The sequence below is a fragment of the Nicotiana tabacum genome, chromosome 7 (assembly GCF_000715075.1).
Source record: "Nicotiana tabacum cultivar K326 chromosome 7, ASM71507v2, whole genome shotgun sequence".
NCBI lineage: Eukaryota > Viridiplantae > Streptophyta > Magnoliopsida > Solanales > Solanaceae > Nicotiana > Nicotiana tabacum.
Window position 1 is genome coordinate 147,201,103 of NC_134086.1, and position 21,385 is coordinate 147,222,487.

At 37.3% G+C, this 21,385-nt stretch overlaps 2 protein-coding genes across 4 annotated transcripts; both read left to right on the forward strand.

Annotated features, from left to right (window-relative positions):
* Positions 1-6,838: 6,838 nt before the first annotated feature.
* On the forward strand, positions 6,839-12,617 carry LOC107795969 (uncharacterized). Of its 3 annotated transcripts, XM_016618681.2 has the most exons (6): positions 6,839-7,513; positions 7,756-9,207; positions 9,307-10,297; positions 10,955-11,015; positions 11,105-11,328; positions 12,140-12,617. In XM_016618681.2, exons 1-6 carry the CDS (start codon positions 7,399-7,401, stop codon positions 12,192-12,194), a joined length of 2,898 nt encoding a protein of 965 aa, XP_016474167.2. In that variant the 5' UTR covers positions 6,839-7,398; the 3' UTR covers positions 12,195-12,617. The 3 variants fall into 3 exon arrangements, with proteins under 3 accessions (XP_016474167.2, XP_016474165.2, XP_016474166.2); XM_016618679.2 differs by having other exon boundaries at positions 7,756-10,297; XM_016618680.2 differs by having other exon boundaries at positions 6,919-7,513; positions 7,762-10,297.
* Positions 12,618-13,196: 579 nt separating this feature from the next.
* Positions 13,197-15,098, forward strand: LOC107795971 (putative pentatricopeptide repeat-containing protein At3g18840). Its single transcript, XM_016618682.2, has one exon. It carries the CDS (start codon positions 13,197-13,199, stop codon positions 15,096-15,098), a length of 1,902 nt encoding a protein of 633 aa, XP_016474168.2.
* The last annotated feature ends 6,287 nt before the right edge of the window (positions 15,099-21,385 follow it).

Genomic DNA, 21,385 nt, shown 5'->3' on the forward strand with positions numbered 1-21,385 from the left:
TTCTGGAGGATGCACAGGTGAATATCTAACTAAACTTACCAATTAATTTTTAACTAGGTGTTGCGCAAACTAACGGTTTGTGTTATTATTTGATAGTTCATCTGGACGTCGTACAGCGAAGAGCTGATAGGTACCCTGCCAGCGTATTGCACGCACGGTTGCCATATTTGGAGGGCTTCCGTCCCTCTCACGTGCCTCGATATTGTTGAGCATCATGCCTCAGAGCGAGTATTTCGTCAGTTTGGATTTCCGCAGTCTATACTGACTCAGCCTGCATGGGACCCTTTACATTATGAGAGGGATGATAGGATGAGAGTGGACGACACATTTATTGAGTGGCTGACAGCGCAGTTGGGTATTTGGGACAGCCGAGGGGACTTGACCCCAGCTCCGCAACACTTTCCTATCGAAGTTTATATGGCATGGTACCGCACTGTTTCCCGACTTTTTATCGGGAACCCAGTTCATCAGGTAGATGGTCGATACGTCTCATACGTCGGGAGACATGAGGCTCTGGTATGTTTTCTGTTATTATCAACTACTTTAATAGTAATTTCTAGTCAAATACGTAGTTTATATTAAAAACTTTTGTGCAGGCGATTGGATTGCATACCGTATATCGTATGGGGCAGCAGATTCAGAGTTATGTCCACGACCCTGTGATCATGTAGGACTATAGTCGTCGCATAATGGATGTGGCTGCCCAGACACTGCAGCGAGGCCGATCGGATCAGCGTTTGGCACACCAGCCAGATTATGTTGACCCAGCCACATACCAGCGAGGTCGTGGTATGCCACGGGGTGGTGGCCGACGAGCTGCTGCTGCTCCACGACGACCTGCTGGTGTTGGACGACGCGGTCGTGGGCGGAGAGGAGGTCCCCAGCAAGGGGGCTTTGAGGCTCCTGCTGATGATGTTGCTGCTGATATGGGAGGTGGCATGCATGAGACCGACATGCCGTCTTACAGCCTTGGCATTTATGACACTCCAGGGACGTCGCAGGTGACCCCATCGGGTCAATTCTTGATCATGGGCTCGGATTTTCAAGGAGTGGAGTTGGGTAGATATTTCCCTGGCCCGTCTACCACTGATGAGTCTCGACCGATCCGAGATTTTGATAGTGGGCACCGAGTGAGTTATGGCAGCTCATCACATGCACAGGTATGAGTTTATTAGTATTAATTTTATTACTGTTTTTACTATAACTTATTTATTTTGTTTTAACTTTATTAATTTACTTTTTTAGGCTTCATGCGATGCTGCGATAGATGACTACATTCAGGATCCAGACACGATTATGGTAAGACAATATAAATTTTTGTGAATTGTTATGTAGTTTTCTATACTAAGTTTGATATTATTATGTAGCCTTCTACTGGACCTGACAGCACCACCGATACATGTCATCCTGTGCCGCATCCGGCCATAAGGAGACGACTTGATGATGATGATCCTGATAGCGTACCCGGGCGGCAGGGGATGCGCCTCAGGCCAACGGCTACTTTGAGACACACCGGATGCGGGACACATTGATTCAGTCTTCCATATTTTTGTTTTTTTGGTGTAAATAATATTTTTTTGTACATTAACAACAATATTTAGTTGAATATGACAGTTACTTTTTTTTAGTTCAAATTTCATTTTATAGTTTTTGGTATAGTAACACAACAACTTAAACTTAACTTCCACTTAAATTAAAATAAAATGAAGTACAACAAACAAGGAAAATATTAGTACAACACAAACACAAACATAACAGGCCAACATAATAAAAAGACATGACATATGAAAATGACACTAAACACCTACACGTAAATGCTCCATCCTCAGTTGTCATTTATTCTTCGCTCCAACCACTTAAATCGTTCTTCCATTTGTTCTTTTTCTTCTTCTAACTCTTTCACTCTCGCCTTCACCTCCTCAAGTTCCCGTTTATATTTTTCGTTGCGTTCCTTGTGTGCTTCACAATTCCATTCAGCTCTCCATTTTTTATCTTCCACCTCCTTTAGTTTCTCCCTCATATCTGTAATAATTCTATCTGCCTCCTTTTGTATTCTATGCTGGTATAACAACATATTATGAAATTCCTGTAATCTATCCCTGTAGCTTTCCTGATAACATGGTTCCTCAGCCCATTCATCAAATTCACAAGTAGGTTCGTCGGGTTGCTTGTACAACTTGTTCATACAGCACCAATAGCGGCGTCCAACGTTAGCACCTTCCCACCCACAATCCATCATGCATGGTTTTCCACATAAGCAAATTGGTGGACGACCAGGTTGAGCCATTTGTGAACTATTTGCTTATAATAAAAACCTTACTTACTTTTAATGAAATATTTCTTGGGGGAAATTTTTAGCACACAAAATAACTACAATGACCCCATTATTTATAGGCTAAACAAGACACATATAGCGCCATATCTAATGGCGCTATATTAGATAGCGCCATATCTAATGGCGCCATATCATGATGTTGACGAGACGACTTTATGTCAGCCGGTCACACATATCTAATGGCGCCATATCATGATGTTTTCAGCTTTTTCAGTTCGACAAGACAAGACACACATAGCGCCATATGTATAATTTGTGTATTAAATATCGTGATAGCGACAAGACAACACACATAATAAATATACCGATAATTATATTAAATTATTATTTAAATAGGTAAAAAGGGAAAGTACAAATCATAATTAACAAACAAGAAAATATTATTTCATAAATACTTAAATCGTATACATAACAACTAATTATTACAACATGAACTCATGGGTAGTTAGGTACAATAGAAGAACACCCGCCCTGAGCTTGATTATTGTTGCCACCCAAAGGACATTTTCTACGGTCGTGGCCTGTTTGCGAGCATATACCACATTTGCGTGCATATACGATATCACTAACATCCATTTGGTTCTGTATACGCGTTCTCTTCTGCACCTGTCTTTTACGCAAATAGGACTTGTTACACACCATTTTAAATGGTTCTGGGGGCCAGTAATGCTCAGAACCCACTGGTTGCAGCTGACCACTATATGTGTTTACGTATTTGGAAACACTATATTGTTGATCAATATAGTTGGTCTCCGCATAACCAACACGTTGAAAACACTTGATGGCATGTGAACAAGGCATGTGGTAGATTGACCATTTCCCACATGAGCATAACCTTGTGGATTCATTTACAGTATGTACATTATTACCCCGATTATTATGGATAGCGGTGCGAACTTCAAAAATACCTCGTTTGTTATCATATTGCAAAAAGGAATGCCAATGTGCTCGTCGTCTGTATTTCTCTAATCTCTTCATAGGCACTGGCATAAATTCAATACCCCTTTCCATCAATTCCGTTGCAGCTGCAGACCGTTGTACAAACCTCTCAGCCATCTGCTTGAACGACATACGCACCATGGCTGTGACGGGTAATCCTCTTGCCGACTTTAATAACCCGCTGAAGGATTCTGACATGTTTGTAGTAAGAATTCCCCAGTGTCTGCCACCATCTGCATGCAACGTCCACTTTTCAGGATCATGTCGCATTAACCAACGATATGTTGCATCGTCTTCTTGCCTGATAGAATCCATATGCCTCCGAAATTTATGTTGTTGGTGGTCTGTTGCTGCCATCCACATCAAATCATGTAGATCTTTTTTGGGATGTGCCTTCTTGAAATTGGCCTTAAAGTGCCTCACACAGTAACGATGGTATGCATAAGGTTCTTGCCAGGCAGGAAGGTTCTCCACAGAACTTAATATACCCCCGTGCCGATCAGATATTAGACAAATACCGGAACGATGTTTGACAACGTGCTCTTTCAAGTGGTTCAAAAATATTGTCCACGTCTCTGTGCTTTCATTTGCACAAATAGCAAAGGCTAGAGGAAATATCTGTCCATTTGCATCCACAACCACGACTATCAATAGTTTGATATCGTACTTTCCATAGACATGAGTTCCGTCTATGGATATTACGGGCCGGCAATACGGAAAACCATCAATTGCTGGCGTAAACGCCCAAAACACGTAATTGAATATATATTCTGGTTTACCCGGACTCCGCTCAAGCTTCCATTCAATAACTGTTCCGGGGTTAAAGTGTGGCTAGGCAGATCTGCAAATGACTTATCCCAGTTACCATAGACTATTTCAAACGCTCTTTTGCGCCCAAGATATGCCTTTCTTTTAGTAATTGTGTGGCCATATTCCTGGTAGACTGCTGTAATGCACTCTTTGATTTTATACCTTATGGACGCTTCGATGTGCGGAATAAGTACAAGAGATATCAAGTCAATATCCAAGTTGAAGTGATTCCCGTTGAAAGTGTCCATTTCGCATGTGTGGGTGGGAATGTATTTACCCACTTTCCACATACCTGTTTTCTTCTTCGACGCACGCAACATCCAATTACATGGCCAAAACCACCTACGGCAAATAGCCTTGTATACCGTCGGACTTGACTCTGATACTTGCATCTCACGACACTCTTTAACATTGTGCATTTTACAAGCCCTGCTTACGCGTGCTTTATCAGGAAAAAACATCCCCTTTGCAAGCACCGTTGGTCTAGACTCATCCCACATTGCTGTCCGGATTTCATCAAAATCCCGTGTGAGAGCTTCCACATCCGGCACGGCTGGCAATTTATCAATATAAGGAATCTCCCTTGAATGAAACGGCACTTCAGACTCGTTCACTTTTCGTCTATGGGGGGCTCTCTTCAAATCCGGTCCTTCCTCCTCGTCCTCTTCATCACCATCCTCACGAGAAAATAGTGTCTCGTCTCCCGATTCATCGACATTGTTATCGTAATCGCTGTTCTCTTCCTCACTCTGTTCATCTGCCAGATCCTGATGTAATACGTCGTTTTCGGGCAATTGAGTGAGTACGGGTAGTTCAACTTGCTCGTTTTCACTGCACATTTCAACAAAAATATAAGCTGCTAAATTAATAAATGCTTTATATATGGCTGTAGCTTTTCACTTACAAGTTGTAATGTGATGACATTCCATGATGGACGTTTTCAGTTAGGTGATGACTACCGGATGGGTCACTTGTAAAATTCATATCCGGCCGGTACCCCCTATTAAATAAATGAGCGTTAAAATTTATTCAATACGCAAAAATATACATATTAACACAAATGAAAATTGAAGTTTACCACTCTTCTTGTGAATTATGGAAAGCAGGGTATAAATTATTTTCTCGCTGCTCATTCGCCGACGGTGATAAATTTAAATCAAGAAAAATTCTTTCATCTGGAACATGTCCGGCAAAAACTGATCCAGAATAACCACCCGATGACTGGGGGTTATCTCTACTACGCACAACCTCATTTTTTGGAACGTCTTCGACCTTCACGTACATCTCCAACATTGTGATTACAAGAAATTCCCGGCATTCGTCCGGAGTCCTCAAGAAATCACTCAAAGTGTCATCATCGTCGATGTTAAACTCTGAGTAAAAAGCAACCCCTTGCGGCGTAACGGAATACGGATATCTTCCGGTTACTTTGAGTACCACTGAACGTTTTCTCACACTCATTTTTTTGCATAACAACGATATCAATGTTTCGTACTCAATTGAAAGTGGCAATTTAACATTACGCTTAGCAGGTAAACTGTAGCCCACAGAGTTATTCTCCATCACAACCTCACCCCCCAATATAATGATACTCTTATTCTACGTTCTTCAGACATAATGAAAAAATGTTGGAGAATTTAACAACAATAGAAACCAACAAGAGTTAAAAAAAATTTTGAATGAAGTTGGGGCGATTCTACGATGTTTATATAGAAAATGGCTAGCCGGGTAATTTTTTTTTTTGTATATAGCGCCACAAAAAGTGGCTTTATACACATTTAAATTATTGAACCCAGACATTATTGGTGGGGTCAGGGTATAAGAGCATATAGCGCCACTATTAATGGCGCTATGTAAGTTTGTCAGTATAACGCCACTAATAGTGGCGCTATACAGTAACGGTACAGTTAACGTTACTGTATAGCGCCACTATTAGTGGCGTTATATATACTTTGGTAACTTTTTTTTTTACACTTATTTGAATATTTTTAGTAAAAATTAACAATATTTTGGTTCCGCACTCCTAGGACATGGACGTATTTTTTTCACCTTTATTTTATTCTTACCTCCTCAATAAAATTTGAAGTAATTAAACAATCCGAGCTATTAACAAATACCAATAACAAAAAAAAAAAAAAAAACAAAGATGTCTTATAAGGCCTTTTTAATGAAATTGGGACGACAAATTATGTCTATCGTTAGCTGATTTTTTTGAAAAAATTTAAGTTATTTTTCTAACAACACAAAAACTATTTACTTAGTTAGATCCACTAAATTTTAATTAGATTCATACATGAAGAAAGGTAGATAACCCTTTCCTAACGGTATATTTTAAATATTTTGGTGTGGATAATACTTGAAGTCTTTTGAAAAGATACATGTTTTTCTCCACTTTTATAGTTTAAGATAATATTGTACATGAAAAATCTGCTTGAGTGATTGTAAATGGAGATGAATAAATACATTATCTCTCACGATTATTATAAACTTGGAGAAGATTGCTCTCCGTTAGGGTGTGCACGTTGGCACAAATTTCATAGCTGGAAGAAACATTATCCCTAAATTATATAACAGCAAAAGCATTTTCAATACTAGACTTATTCCTAGGAAGACACTTAAAAATAAACAACATCGTAGATATTGCAGTATATTACTATCCACCTATATTTTAAAAATAAAATAAAATCCACTTGACAGTAAACAAAACTTTTGGTCCATTCATAAAAGAAAACTACTCACGCAATTTATTGACTTGGTGCAATTTTGCGAAGTCACCGTTCCAATTTTTATTAGAAGTTCTATATTGACTTAATTCGGCTTTTCGTTAATTTCCAAAGGACACCATTTCTTCTTATGAATCATAAAATAAAATAAAAATGGAAAATAAGAAGCATTTTCTAGTCCTCAGAGTCCGTACACTCGGCCCTTCTCCCAAATGTGAAACAAAGAACTCAGAAAGCAGTCTGCAACATACCTACTTAGATTTTTACTTTCTTTTCAGCTCCTATCAATTACATTTTTTCTACTATAGATTCTCTGGTTCAATTTTATGCAAAAATAACCCCTTTATCATTCTTTTCTTCAGATGCATTCTTGTACAAAGTCATTGATGACAGCTAACTAACATTGAAAAGTTTGTGAGAGTAAATAAGCTATTTGGTAATTTTTCAAGATTGTTTTAGAGGACTTCCTAAAATGTCTGAACCTTGTTGAGAGCTAAGAACGTAGATATTTTTTCGAAAGAGGCTAAAGGTGTTCGCTTGGTATGATTTTCTTTGTTGGGTTTATCAAGATTGTTTGAAAGACATCGTAAAATGTCTGAACCAGCAAAGGTTCGTTTGGTTCGTTGCCCAAAGTGTGAAAATTTACTTCCTGAGCTCACTGATTATTCTGTTTACCAGTGTGGTGGTTGTGGTGCTGTTTTACGAGGTACACTTCCTTTCTTTGCATTCTTTGTTGTTTTCTGCTTAGGTAATTTCCTAGAAGAAAGGGTAAAAAACAATTCTTGAATTTGGACTTGTTCTTCAAGTTCTGTGCTTTGCATTATCTTTGACTGGTCCCCCCTTTTGTATATGGTCAGATTGATTTGTTTGAACCTGTGGATTTTTCTGGGACTTGCTATAGTCGAAGTCTTCTAAGATTGTCTTTTTTCTTTTCCTTTCCTTTTAAAGTTACAGCCAAAAATAAAAATGGGGAGTTAGAGGAATTTGCTGGGAAGTCTGAAGAAGAAACTGTGGGAGGAATTGTGGAGAATTTTGATCTTTCAGGGAAGAAACTTATGAATATAGGTGAGGGTTCGGGGTATGATGTCAAGTCAAATACTAGTTCTTCCAGCACAAGGGAGAGGAGGAGGGTTTTGTGCGATGCGCCTGAAACTTACGAGACCAGTTTTAGGAATGTTGCTGGTGATTGGGCTAATGAGGATGAGAGGGTGATGTATAAGACTAACATTGATGAACAAGGTCAAGAAAATATGGTCAATGAGTTTGCTTTTGACTCCCGGAATGGAAAAGAAATTGAAACTCGAAGACCAGGCCGAGTTCCAAATTGGAGAATTAGGGAGAGAAGTGAGGCTGAGGTTTTGCCCAGGGTTAGAAGAGTTAATCTTCAAGGTATGAGGAATTCATCCTCCATTAACTCAGAAGAGGGTCCGTCGGGCTACTGTTCAGGCTCAAATTATGATACTGATAACAGGTTGTACAGGAACGATGTGGATGGGATCGATCAGGATGAACAAATTCAAGAAAATATAGCTAAAGAATTTGATCTTTTTGACTCCCAGCATGGAAAAGAAGTTGAAATCCGAAGAGCAGGCCGCGTTCCAGATTGGAGAAGTAAGGAGAATTCTGAGGCAGAGGTGTTGCCCAGGGCTAGAAGAGTTGATCTTGAAGGTATGAGGTATGCGTCCTCCATTAACTCAGAAGAGGGTCCTTCTGGCTACTGGTCAGGTTCAAATTATGATAATGATAAGAGGTTGTATAGGAAGGATGTGGATGGGTTCAATCAGGTTGATCGTCCCGTTGATGAGCGCGCAGAGCTTTTGAGAAAGTTTGATGAGCTAAAAGAACAGCTCAATCGGTTTGGTGATGTGCCTGAGAAGCCTAACGAAAGAGTCCCACTTGAAAGGAGGATGGCTCATCATGGAAATCCCTATGATCTGTTTCCTCAAAGCTCTACAAGGATCATGAATAGAGCTTCGGCACAAAATCCTGTATCTGGTGAAAGACCTCCCTATCTGAACCACTACAATGCGCCCTCGCCTTTTATGAATACAGCTGGTGGTGGATTTTATCCTCCTAGAGACCATATCCAGGGATATGGAGGTCCTCCCAGGTCCCAGTTGTTTAGTGGAGATCCATACCAAACCCCGGATCCATTTCAATTGCAGCCATCTCATGGCCATTTTCCTGGGCGCTCAATGGACAATGAAATCCCACCTACGGATCCTTTTCGACCTTACCAGCCTCAGACTAATCCTCATCATTCATCTTGCAGTTGTTTTCATTGCTGCAATGTAAATCAAATCCGTAGTCGAGGTCCACCCACTGGTTTTGGTGATAAAAGGTTCTCTGACATTCCCCAGAAACCAATGTTCTACCGTCATCAAAATAGTGGTGCATTTGGTAAGCAAGATTATAATCCTCGAAATGCCAATTCTCTTCCATCAAAGCCGCAAAATTCTCTATCACAAATGACTCATTCTGGTGATATGAACTCTGCAGCGGGTGGTTATGCTCGTCAACATCCTCCCAGGGTGCAGCCTAGTGGACAACAATGCCGCCCTGTGGCTGGCGGAGCCCCATTTTTGACGTGCTACAATTGTTTTGAGTTGCTGCAATTGCCTAAGGAAGTTTTTCGTGGAGGTAAAAGGCGAAAAATGAAATGTGGGGCATGTTCTACAGTTATGGTTATTGCAGTTTTAGACAATAGACTTGCTATTTCTATTGAAGAACGAGTGGATAAAAGCACTGACAAGATGGATCATCAGCATAGAGTCATGTTGAATGAAGGGAATCCATACTCCAATGCACATACAAACCGTCCTAGCATGACCTTCTCTTCTGAAGATTACGATACTTCTAGATATGATTTCCATGCAATGGATCAAGAACTCAGGTCACTGTCAACAGGCCGTGGAAGTTCCATTAAATCTGCCGAGATGAGAAGCCTTGGTTCTACATCTTCCCGGAGTTCAAGGGAAGAGGACAACCTCATTAATGCTGCTGCAACAATGGAAAAGTCTGACTCTGTGCTGCCAATGAAGGGTAAAGAATCTCCACCACCAGCTGGTTCACCACTGCAAGAATACTTTGAGTATTCTAACAAATTTCATGTAGCCAACCGCCTGGATCATGGAAACAGAAGTGTGCGCTCTGATGCAGAGAAGCTGATGCAGAAAAAGACTACTTTACAGCAAAACTCCGCTAAAGATACAGCTGTAGCAACTGAGATGGACATACCATCCAATGAGTATGGTAACACCGGTTCGTCTTTAGAGTCCGGTGGATCTAGTAAAGAAGGAGACCAACTGAAAGCTACTAAAGAATCATTTTTCTCTGGCATCATAAAGAAGAGCTTTAAAGAATTCAGCCGATCCGATCATTCCGCGGAGGAGGAAAAAGCCAATACTACAGTTAACGGGCATCTTATACCAGATCGGTTGATTAAAAAGGCAGAAAAGCGTGCTGGACGGATACAACCTGGACATTACTGGTAAGTATTGGGACATTCAATCATTTTAACCTGTTCATTCTTTGAGTTTAAACTTGATATCTTTTACTCTTTGACTTTTATCTTGTTGCTATTGTGTATCGTAGGAGGCCAAAAATAGAATAAGTGACTATTTTATATATTTGTTTGTTTATTTGTTTTATATTTTTGGTGCGGGTGTAAAATAAAGCTCTATATAATTCTTGTTTGCCAGGTGAAATATTCACACGAGATTAAGCTTTTCCTATTTAATCTATTAACTTTATAGAATTTCATTAACGGATTTGCGACATAAAATCCACCAATAAGTATGGTCATACAGAAGTTGCAAGGTTACAATGGGCAAGTGTGGAACCTCTTGGAAGCAATATTCCGACATGGATATAGCACTGTTGTTTACTGATATACTGAAAAAAAGATTATAAAAATCTGGGAAAGAACTCTAATGCAGCGTTGATCATTTTTAAGTGTACATGATTGGTAGTTTTAGTTATATTTGAATTTGTCAGATGGTTCCTTTTTTGATGGTTCAATCCTGTCTACTGGTCCACATGTATTCAGCTGCAACAATTTGCTTTACCTGGTCCTGTACCACATTTTTATTTGTCCTTAAATCACTTTATAAGTATATTGCTTTCTTGCCTTAATTTCCTATGCCAGGTATGACTTTCGAGCTGGATTCTGGGGAGTAACTGGTGGTCCTTGTCTGGGCATTATCCCTGTAAGATTTACTGTTACCATTAGATACTTGTAGCCTAATTCTCCTGCTTTTTGTTATGCTTTCCCATACTATAACTATTCTTCTTGCAGCCATTCATTGAAGAATTCAATTATCCCATGCCTGAGAAATGTGCTGGTGGAAATACTGGAGTATTTGTGAACGGGAGAGAGCTTCACCCAAAGGATCTGAAATTACTTTCGAGTAGAGGTCTCCCAGCCGAGAGAGACAGATCTTATATTATTGAAATTTCTGGCAGAGTCCTTGATGAGGACTCTGGTGAAGAGTTGGAGAGCCTGGGCAAACTTGCTCCGACGTGAGTATCAATTCTATGATGGCTTTAGTTTTTCAATAATTCTTTCTCTTGATCAATTAAATATGCTCATGTTGCTCTTTCAGTTGGTCGGATGACCCCTACCCTACTTTGTGTTAGCTATCATACACTGAATTCATTGGCAACACAAATATGCTCAGTCACCTCCTTCCATTCACCCTACAGTTGGGGTGGATGATTAAGATAAATGAGCAGAAACACTCTTTTATTCTAGACCTATAACAACTTCCTGATACACTGCTGGCTTAAAATACAACTATTATCACTTGTAATCTGTCTTTGCTCCTTATTCTTGCTTCGGCCTTTCATACTTGATGAATGAGGCTTTTGCAAGCAATCAAAGCTTAGCAGTTTATCCTTTACTGTCATAGCACATGCTTAGGTCTTTTCCGTGAAATGGTTAAACTTTTCCTGACATTCAAAAGATAGGCCGACTCACCGGCCATTCTTGGTCATTGTGGTCGATAGATTTCTCTTCATGCCACTAGGTCAAGAGTTCGAGGCTGGTAGGTTGCCAAACAAAAAAAAAAAGGATAGGTTTCTGTTATTTCGGAGTTTCACTAGTGCCATAGAAAATGATTTGAAATTAGCATGAAGCTTGGATGTTCTTTTTCTAATACCGCTTCCCTAATGTCACTAAGCCCTTGAGTATTGCCAGTTTTACTCATGCTGTTTCCATTTTCAAAGAGCAGTGCACGCATATTGTTATGATGTTAGCCGTTTCTCATAATCATAAAACATTTTGAATTATAATTTGATTTCACGTTATGCTGACTAAATACTTCATTTTCAGTATTGAGAAAGCAAAGCATGGCTTCGGCATGAGACTTCCAAAGGTAGCAGCATAACTATCAGGAAAAAGAGTTTGGCCTTATTAGGTTGCTTACAGTATAGAGAGCTGTAGTGCCTGGCAGGAGAATGTTAGTTATTGCAAATGAGACATGTAAAATGGAACTAGATGAGTTTTATTTTGTCTTGTGCCCAGTAAAAATGTGTCCTACAGATTCTATATACTACTTTTTTTCTCTGTCAATGTTTGTATATTCATCAAAAAGTAGCAGCTGTGTGCCCTTCTAGAGTAGTTAAGAGAGTTTGCCTGGTTATCGAATCACGGCTATTGTTGTGGAAATATTGTGCCAACTCCTTTGCGTTGTTAGCTTTCTAGCTTTTAGTGCAGAATGTTTTTCTAATTTGTATTTCTGTTTAAATTACAGCAAGGTATTTATACCAAATTCTTTCGAGCAATATTTGTACAAAATTCATTTTTACTATTTCTTCTACTGTATGTATCCTCCATTGCCTCTGTGTTTATTGAAGGGTAGTTTGACAATGTTGGAGTCAAGTAGGACAAGTAATATTCTCACATATAAAATGATGAAAGAATGAATATATTTATATGTCTTAGCTAAAGATCATTCGGCAGTACGAAATTCAATTTCCATATGATATGATGATATTTAGTCCTTTTCTAAAGTTTAGCACCCTATTCAAAATCAAAATTCAATTGCCATATAGTATACGTTTTGATGTGCATATAGGCAAGATATGTAAATTGTATTAGTAGGCAAACATAATTATTACAGTATGTATATTCGGAAAAGATCATTGTTAGGCCTAGTGGCTTTCAAATGGGTTGGCGAGCTCCATTTCGCTAAACCAAAGTTCCAGCCAGTTATAACTAACTAACAACTCTCATAAGGTCACCAATGAAATCACTGTTAGACTGCGCCAAGTTTCAAACCCATATTATCAAATCCGGTCTAACCGCACGAATCATTGACGCCAACCACCTTATTCATATATATTCTAAGCATTCTCTTATTCAACATGTCCAAAAATTGTTCGATGAAATGCCTGAAAGAAACGTTTTCACTTGGAATGCTATTATAAACACTTACGTTAAAGCTCGAAAATTTGCTCAAGCGAGAACACTTTTTTATGCTGCTCCCCAAAAGGATTATGTCACGTACAACACAATGCTGTCTGGTTATGTCAATTGTGAAGGATTTCAGGATCAAGCAGTTCGATTATTTGCCGAAATGCAATGCGTTGAGAAAGTATCTGAATATGCCTTGACTACCATGCTTGGTTTAGTAACAAAGTTGAGTATTTTGTCATATGGTAGGCAATTGCATTCATATATGTTAAAGAGCGGGAATAGTTTAAGTAGGTATGCACTGAGTTCTTTGATTGTTATGTATTCGAAATGCGGGTGCTTCAGAGATGCTTGGAGGGTCTTTGATGGATCTGATGTTGGGGCTGTTGACACGGTTTCCAAGAATGCAATGGTGGCAGCTTGTTTTAGAGAAGGTGAGTTGGAAATGGCCAGGGATGTTTTTTCGAGTAGGCCGCAGTTAAATGATGAAGTTTCTTGGAACACAATGATTTCGGGTTTTGCCCAAAATGGGTATGAAGAGGAGGCCATCCAGTTGTTCAGGTGCATGATGGAGGAGGGATTCGTATGGAACGAACACAGTTTTTCTAGTGTTATAAGTGCTTGTTCTGGCGTGAAGAATTTAAAACTTGGAAAGGAGATTCATGCTTGGATTTTGAAGGAAGGGATGAGTTTGAATCCATTTCTTAGCTGTAGTTTCGTTAATCTTTATTGCAAGTGTGGTCTCTTGAATTATGCATCATCTGTTTGTGCAACTACTCAGAAAGAGAACCCGTTTTCCATCACACCGTTAATTGTAGAATATTCAGGAATGGGTAATATGTTAGAAGCAAGAAGGCTTTTTGACTCATTGCCTGGTAAGAATCATGTTGTATGGACTACTATGATATCTGGATACGTGAAAGCACATCAATGTGAAGATGCTTTTCAGCTTTTCAGAGAGTTAATGACACAGGAAACAGCCGTTCCTGATGAACTGATTTTTATAAACCTGCTTGGTGCATGTTCCATACATGCGACCTTCAATTACGGGCAGCAAATACATGCCTGTATACTGAGAACTGGCACTGCAATGGATGCTAAGTTGGTAAATTCATTGGTTGATATGTACTCAAAATGTGGAAATGTAACATATGCACAGAGGGTTTTTCAGTTGGCTGTTGATAGAGATTCTATCCTTTACAATAGTATGATAGCTGGTTATGCTCTCCATGGGTATGAAAATGAAGCTATTCAGCTTTTCAGTCAGATGACAGAGCGAGGTTTCCAACCTGATGAAGTCACTTTCCTTGCCCTTCTATCAGTTTGCCGGCATCGTGGATTAGTGAAAATGGGAGAACAGTATTTCTTTTCCATGACCAAAGATTACAATATATCACCTGGAACTGATCACTATGCAAGTATGATAGACTTGTATGGAAGGGCAAATCAACTTGAGAAGGCAGTAAGCTTAATGGAAAAGTTGCCTATAGAACCAGATGCTGTAATTCTGGGTGCATTTCTAAATGCTTGCAAAATGAACAGAAATGTTGAACTTGCAAAAGCTGCAGAGAATAAGCTATTACAAATCGAAGGAAGGAATGGTTCTAGATATATGCAGTTGGCTGGGATCTATGCCTCGGAGGGGAAATGGAATGAGATGGGAAGGGTAATGAAAATGATGAGAGGAAGAGAGGCCAAGAAAACTGCTGGTTGCAGTTGGGTATATGTAGGAGACACAGTTCATACCTTTATCTCTGGTGACAGATCTCACTCGGACAATGATGCTATATATATTATTTTAGGATATCTGATCAAAGAATTAACTAAACTATCAGCTACTATATTTTTCGAAGAAGAGCTATGCACGTTCTGTTGAGTAATGTCGACTTGCAAATGCTTATCTTCAAATTCAAGAAGCTCTATGGTGGCATTTTGAAGCGGTAAATATCATTTCAGGTAAATATGTGAAGTGTAAAATACATGTCGCATAGATTATCATGCTACTATGGATAAAAATTAATTTCAGCACTTAAATCATTGGGTTCTTAAGACAAACATTGGATAAAAGCATTGACAAGATGGATCATCAACATAGAGTCCTGTTGGATGAAGAGAATCATACTCCAATGGACATGCAAACCGTCTTAGCATGACCATTTCCTCTGATGTCTTTTACTCTTTGACATTTATCTTGTTGCTGATGTATGTAGGAGGCCAAAAATAGCACAAGTGACTATTTTTATATATCTGTTTGTTTATTTGTATATTTTGGATTTTGGACATTACTAGAGCTGTAGTTCCTGGCAGGTGATTATTCCGAATGAGACGTGTAAAATGGAACTAGATGATTTTTATTGTCTTGCGCCAGTGAGAAATGAATCTTACAGATTCTATATGCTACCTTTTTCTGTGTAAATTCACCAAAAGGTAGCAGCTGTGTTCACTTCTGGAGAAGTAAAGAAAGTTTGCCTGGGTATTGAATCATGGCTATTATGGTGGGGAGATTTTGCTCCTTTGCAATGTTAGTTTTCTAGCTTTTAGTTCACAATGTTTCTCTAGTTTGTATTTCTACTTAAATTACAGCAATATGTTTATACCAAATTCTCCTGAGCAATATTTGTGTAAAATTCATTTATACTAATAATTCTTTTACTATATCCTCTACCACGTTAGGTTACTTGACCAATGTTGGAGCCAATCAAGACAAACGTTAAGTCGATATTTAGAAAATAATATTATAATGGGAAATAGCGGTTTTAGTCCTTGGATTATTGCCTAATACCGATTTTCGTCCTTATGTTAGTGGGACTATGAACATACCTTCAATAAAATAAAGTGCGTAATTTTTGTCCTTAAATTAAACCTGACTTGTAGTTGACACCGTTAGTTTTACATTCTTTTCTTAATTGCCACATCTCTGTGGGAACTAACGTTTGTACTTATTTGTGTATTTGCATAATATAGCGAAACAAAACAAGCAAGAAAGCAAGGAATTTGTGCACTTGAAAGTTGAAACGCTAATCAGTACCAGTAAAATGTCTTCTCTGTCACAACAAGTGCAATTGTTAGTTCCCAGGAGAAGTTTCTAAGTATCTAAAGCCAAGAGCGTTAATTGAAAGTTAGATTTAAGGATTAAAATTACACACTTTATTTAATTAAAGGTTAAATATGCTTAGTTCATTAACACAAGAACCAACATCAGAATTAGGCAGTAACATTTTATTTATTTTTTTGAGTTTAAAATGATGAAAGAATATATTTACAAGTCTTAACTAATGATCATTCGGTAGTACGAAATTCAATTATGAGGATCATGAGCGACAAGTGGGGTACCACACCCTAGAACAAAATTCAATTGCCATATAGTGCATATTTCGCACTGGATACTTAAAACTGTAGTAGACATAACAATTATTCGTCTCTTCGCAAAAGATTATTGGTCGTGGTCTTCCACCACCTCCATTGCCCTGAACCTTCCTGATTCCACTTCCTTTTATTTTCTCTCCCTTTATCCTACTGTAAGGATCCATGCCCACTATTTGGTAGTTTAGTTTTTCAGTCCGTGATTTGGATCCACTTATTTAATTGGTACCACTTCCTTTAACTTGATACTAGTTTTAAATTTCATGAATTTGACTGTTTGACTCATGTTTTTGGGTTGTAATACATATAGTGCTGCCTTTCTCTTCTGCCCGGAATTATAAAAAATAACTTCAGACTTGGGCATCTCAAGTGAAGTTTCTACTTTAGTATCTCAAGATCTTAGCCAAATATCTCAAGTTCATAACCAAATATCTGATGTTTATGTGAAAATATCTCAAGTTTATATCAAAATGACTGAAGTACATATCAAAATGCCTGAAGTTCATATCTCAACAACTAAGTTTATAACAAAAATATCTAAAATTCATAACACTGAAGTTCATAGCAATATAACTAAAGTTTTTCTTTTTATCTTTTTCTCTCCTCGTTGTATGTCATTTTTGTTTTGCTTTTCATCAAATTTAGATTTCCTTTTCTTTTCCTGTATATTTAATTCAAGGGTATATTTAATAATTTGGTTATGCCAACTCTTATTTTTGTTTTGGTTCGCTTGAGTTGCTGGTTAGCTCTTCTTTCTTGTTTTGGTTGATCTTTAGTATCAGCTATATATTCATGTTCAATTTCTTAAAGGGTATTATTGTCCAAGTATTAACCACTTATGACGGATTGGTTAAAGGTTCAATAATTTTAAAAATTGGGTATAGCTTAAACAGTGCCCTTAAAATAGGGTACTAGTGCACTTCCCCCGGATAATAAAGAAAGGGAAATTAACAGTTATGTGCATTTATAGGTAGCTCATTATAAAAATTGGCCAATTGATAAAATATTATTAATATTAGCCAATTAGTTATTTGTAGCAAAAAAGTATCAAATTTTTGCTTTGTTTTGAGTGGGTGTTATTAGAATAGATTGGGCACAATTTAAGGAGCTTGAATCTCAGTTTTGGGGTGATTTGGTAAAGTTTTGAGATGGTTTGAATTGAAAATTCGGTAAAAACTGAACATGAAAAAATGATATGTGTATTACACTGTGTATCATTTGTGTATCACATATGTATCATATTTGTATCTATTATGTATCACATGTATATCCATGTATACCTGTGTGATACATGTTTGATACATGTGTCACAGAAGACTTTTTTGAACTCGATTTAATTATAAATTTTGATACAAAACCAGTCCAAATCACCTACAATCTTCCTCAAATTTTGTATATTGACTTATCTACATATTTTCAATGAATTTCAACTATACCCATTGAAAAAGTTCCTTTTTTGTTTAGATTTTTGGAATATTGCATCTATTTTTTGTATTTCATCATCTTATTTGCTACCTCATCCATAAAATTTCCTTTCCGTTTTGTATCTAGTGTTGCTAATCACGCTTAAAAATATGGAAGGTGATTTTTGCATGTGATTCTTTGAGAGAAGAACCCTATTATTTGGTTTTTCAATTTTTGTTGCCTAGTTTTGGTAAGTCTATGATTAATGACTAGAGGTTGGTAGGTTGAGATTTATTTGGGACATTTGTGTAAGTTTCCCAACAAAGAATGCGGGCTCTATATCATTAGTAACCCAAGATTATGAGTAAGCCCATCATACAAAGGAACCACTTTTCTCTAGTACTACTATATAAAAGCACAAGTTCGTAATAAATGACGAAATTAGTCTTAGTGAAATTTAACAGTACATCGCATATTTTCATACGAGGTACCTTAATTTTTTTCTTTCTTTTCAAAAATTCAAATTTTAGCTATAGGTAAGTGGGATACAAGAAAGACCATAGAAGTCAGATTCACAATGAATATCCACTTAGGAATACTATATATATTTAAAGCATCTTGTAGCATATATTACATAGATATTTTTGTATTTATAATATACACAAGTCAAATTAATATTTCACACCATATCAATCAAATTGTGTCGCAAAAAAGGCAACACATTTTACCCCAATAACAATGTAAGATTCATTCTGTTAAGAAAATAAATTTTGGATCTAATTTCAACTTAAAGCCTAATTTATGACATAAGATTGTCAAAGTAATTGTAACAGCCAGCCCGCTAGTAATATTGTCCGCTATGGGCGTAGGCCCTTACAGATTTAAAACGCGTTGCTAGGGTCTAAGGCTTGTCAGAGGCAGCTTAACCCCCAGGCCACTAAAGCGGCCCCTTTAGGCCTCACAAAATTAAAGGCCCCAAAGCTATTCTTTTTATATGTAATTAGAATATTTATTATATTATTATTAATTAGTGATAAGAAATTTTTTAACATCATTTGCTACTTTGTCACCAATCGTTAATAATATATTTTATATTTTGTATTTTTTTTTTTTTTGGAGTTGGTTTAAAAAATTCAAATAAAAGTGAAAGACAATTAAATCTGCAATTACTTTCTAGTTCTTCTTACTCCAACTTGAATAAATTTTATTTATAGCAATAACTTTGTAAGATTTTGTTTCAAGATCCCTGTAGGTACGCTTCAAGCTAATTAATTAGATCATAAAAAGTGAGTAACATCTTTGTAAATACAAATTTTCAAATGATTGTTACTTTAGGAGGCAATGCTATACAGTGAATTATGTTGACGGTCATGTGAAAAGAAAAAATTCACTATTAAACTTAATAAAATCTTATCAAAGATTAGTAGTGTCTCAACAAAGATTAAAGAGGTTAGTTACATCATCAAGATGAAATTACATTTCAAAAAGTAAAAGGAATAAACTTCAGCAAAAATATCTAAAATTATTAAACAAGTTTAAGGCCTTATATTACGGCTTGGCTTTTGTTACGCCCCGCAGTATTACGTCGATGTTACGCCCCGCGGTATTATGTTGATGCTACGCTCCGCAGTATTATATTACGATGATGTTATACCCTATAGTATTGTTCGTTGAATTTGTCATAAGATAATTGACATCAGTCCAATGACAAGATTATTTAGAGATTATAAGTATTATGCTATTTCAAACAAGTGATAAGTAATACATGAAAGTGAGAGGGTAAGCAAATCGAAAAAAATGTGTTTGGTCGAAGTTTGACAATTTGGGATAAAATACGGTCCGAGCTATAATACCCAATATTTATGGACTAATACCATACAAGTACCACATGACCATGATAGTAAGATGTATAAAGTGTGTTAAAAGTAAGTAGTATTTTAAGTAAGTTGAGATAATTCTTAATTATGTAGATATTTAGTTAATTGTGGATTTTTGGTGGAAGATTAACAATGTAATTAAGTGAGAATCTTGGATAATTACTAGGGGACAACAATCCACGTGGGATCATAAAAATATGGCACCAAATAGCCAACTAATCTTATACTTAAGGAGGTCGTGGCACCATTTAAGGATATATACACCTTATCTCATTCTTGTTGAAAGAGTTATTAAGAAAATCTCTTTATCCACAAAAATGGAGATGGATTAGAATTTCAAAAACAACAACGGATGAATACTCAAACTAAGAATTCACATGAACCCTCAAGATCCTATTATGCATGAGATGCAATTCTTAAGGAAGTACGGTACAATTTTTCTCAAGAATATCATACAAATTTTCCCCTACTTCGATCCGTCGTTTCGTGTTTTGCCGCAACTGATATATGTTAGAGGGATTATCAAGAGAATCGGCCCAAGTATGTTAAAGCTATCCCTTCTTTCTTTTTGGCATGATCCATACGATACAAACAAAACGAGCAAATGCACAACTTTCATAAATGACTCTATTAATAGAATTACTAGAGATTCCTATATTCTTGATTCCTCGTATCTCATTATCTATCGTCTGTTCATGGAACTCAGAAAATACGTAAGCCGATAAAGTTTATTTCATGATATTAATCAGAGGCATAATGGTCTTATGACGTTCCGAGAGATTTTATTGACGTACTTCTCATGCATTGCATTCATTTATACATGTACATTGACCCATGACCAAACGACATTATATACGCGTATATATATATATATGTATGTATGTATGTATGTATATAGGATATGAGAAAAGGTTACGGTGTTCTAAATGCGCCACCACCTGATCAGCTGGTATACGTTGATGATTTTGCCCACAGTGGCCGAGATTATATGATGGGATGCCCTCAGAGGCTTGATGAATTTATGAACATATATACCTATGCATGGCATGGTATTTATAAGCATATGCATGGCATTATAAATATTAATGATTCACAGAGTTATTCAGACTTACATGTTGAGTCTTTTATTCCATGTTTTTTCCATGTCTATTATTTACTGATTTTCATTCCTTACATACTCGGTACATTATTTGTACTAACGTCCCTTTTACCTGGGAATGTTGCATTTCATGCCCTTAGGTCCCGATAGACAGGTTGAGAGCCCTCCAAGTAAGCTATCAGCTCGGCGGAAGGTGTTGGTGCATTTTATTTGCTCAAGAGTTGCCTATTTGGTCATGATACGTTAGACACGTATTGATTGGTATGTCGGAGCCCTGTCCCGGTCTTATGATGTTTATGTAGTCTTAGAGGCTTGTAGACATATGTCATGTATATGAAATATTGTATGACTTTGTCGGCCTATGTTTAGTGCACGAGTGATCATTTTGGCCTTATAGGCTCGTATGTCATATGTATAAGT

What these genes read in the sequence shown, in the direction of transcription:
- LOC107795971 (XM_016618682.2), top strand. Translation starts at nt 13,197, where the DNA reads ATGCCTGAAAGAAACGTTTTCACTTGGAATGCTATTATAAACACTTAC.
- LOC107795969 (XM_016618679.2), top strand. Translation starts at nt 7,399, where the DNA reads ATGTCTGAACCAGCAAAGGTTCGTTTGGTTCGTTGCCCAAAGTGTGAA. An exon ending in TTGTGGTGCTGTTTTACGAG is followed by an intron (nt 7,514 to 7,755) that starts GTACACTTCCTT and finishes TTCCTTTTAAAG; the next exon opens with TTACAGCCAAAAATAAAAAT. An exon ending in CTGGGCAAACTTGCTCCGAC is followed by an intron (nt 11,329 to 12,139) that starts GTGAGTATCAAT and finishes CTTCATTTTCAG; the next exon opens with TATTGAGAAAGCAAAGCATG.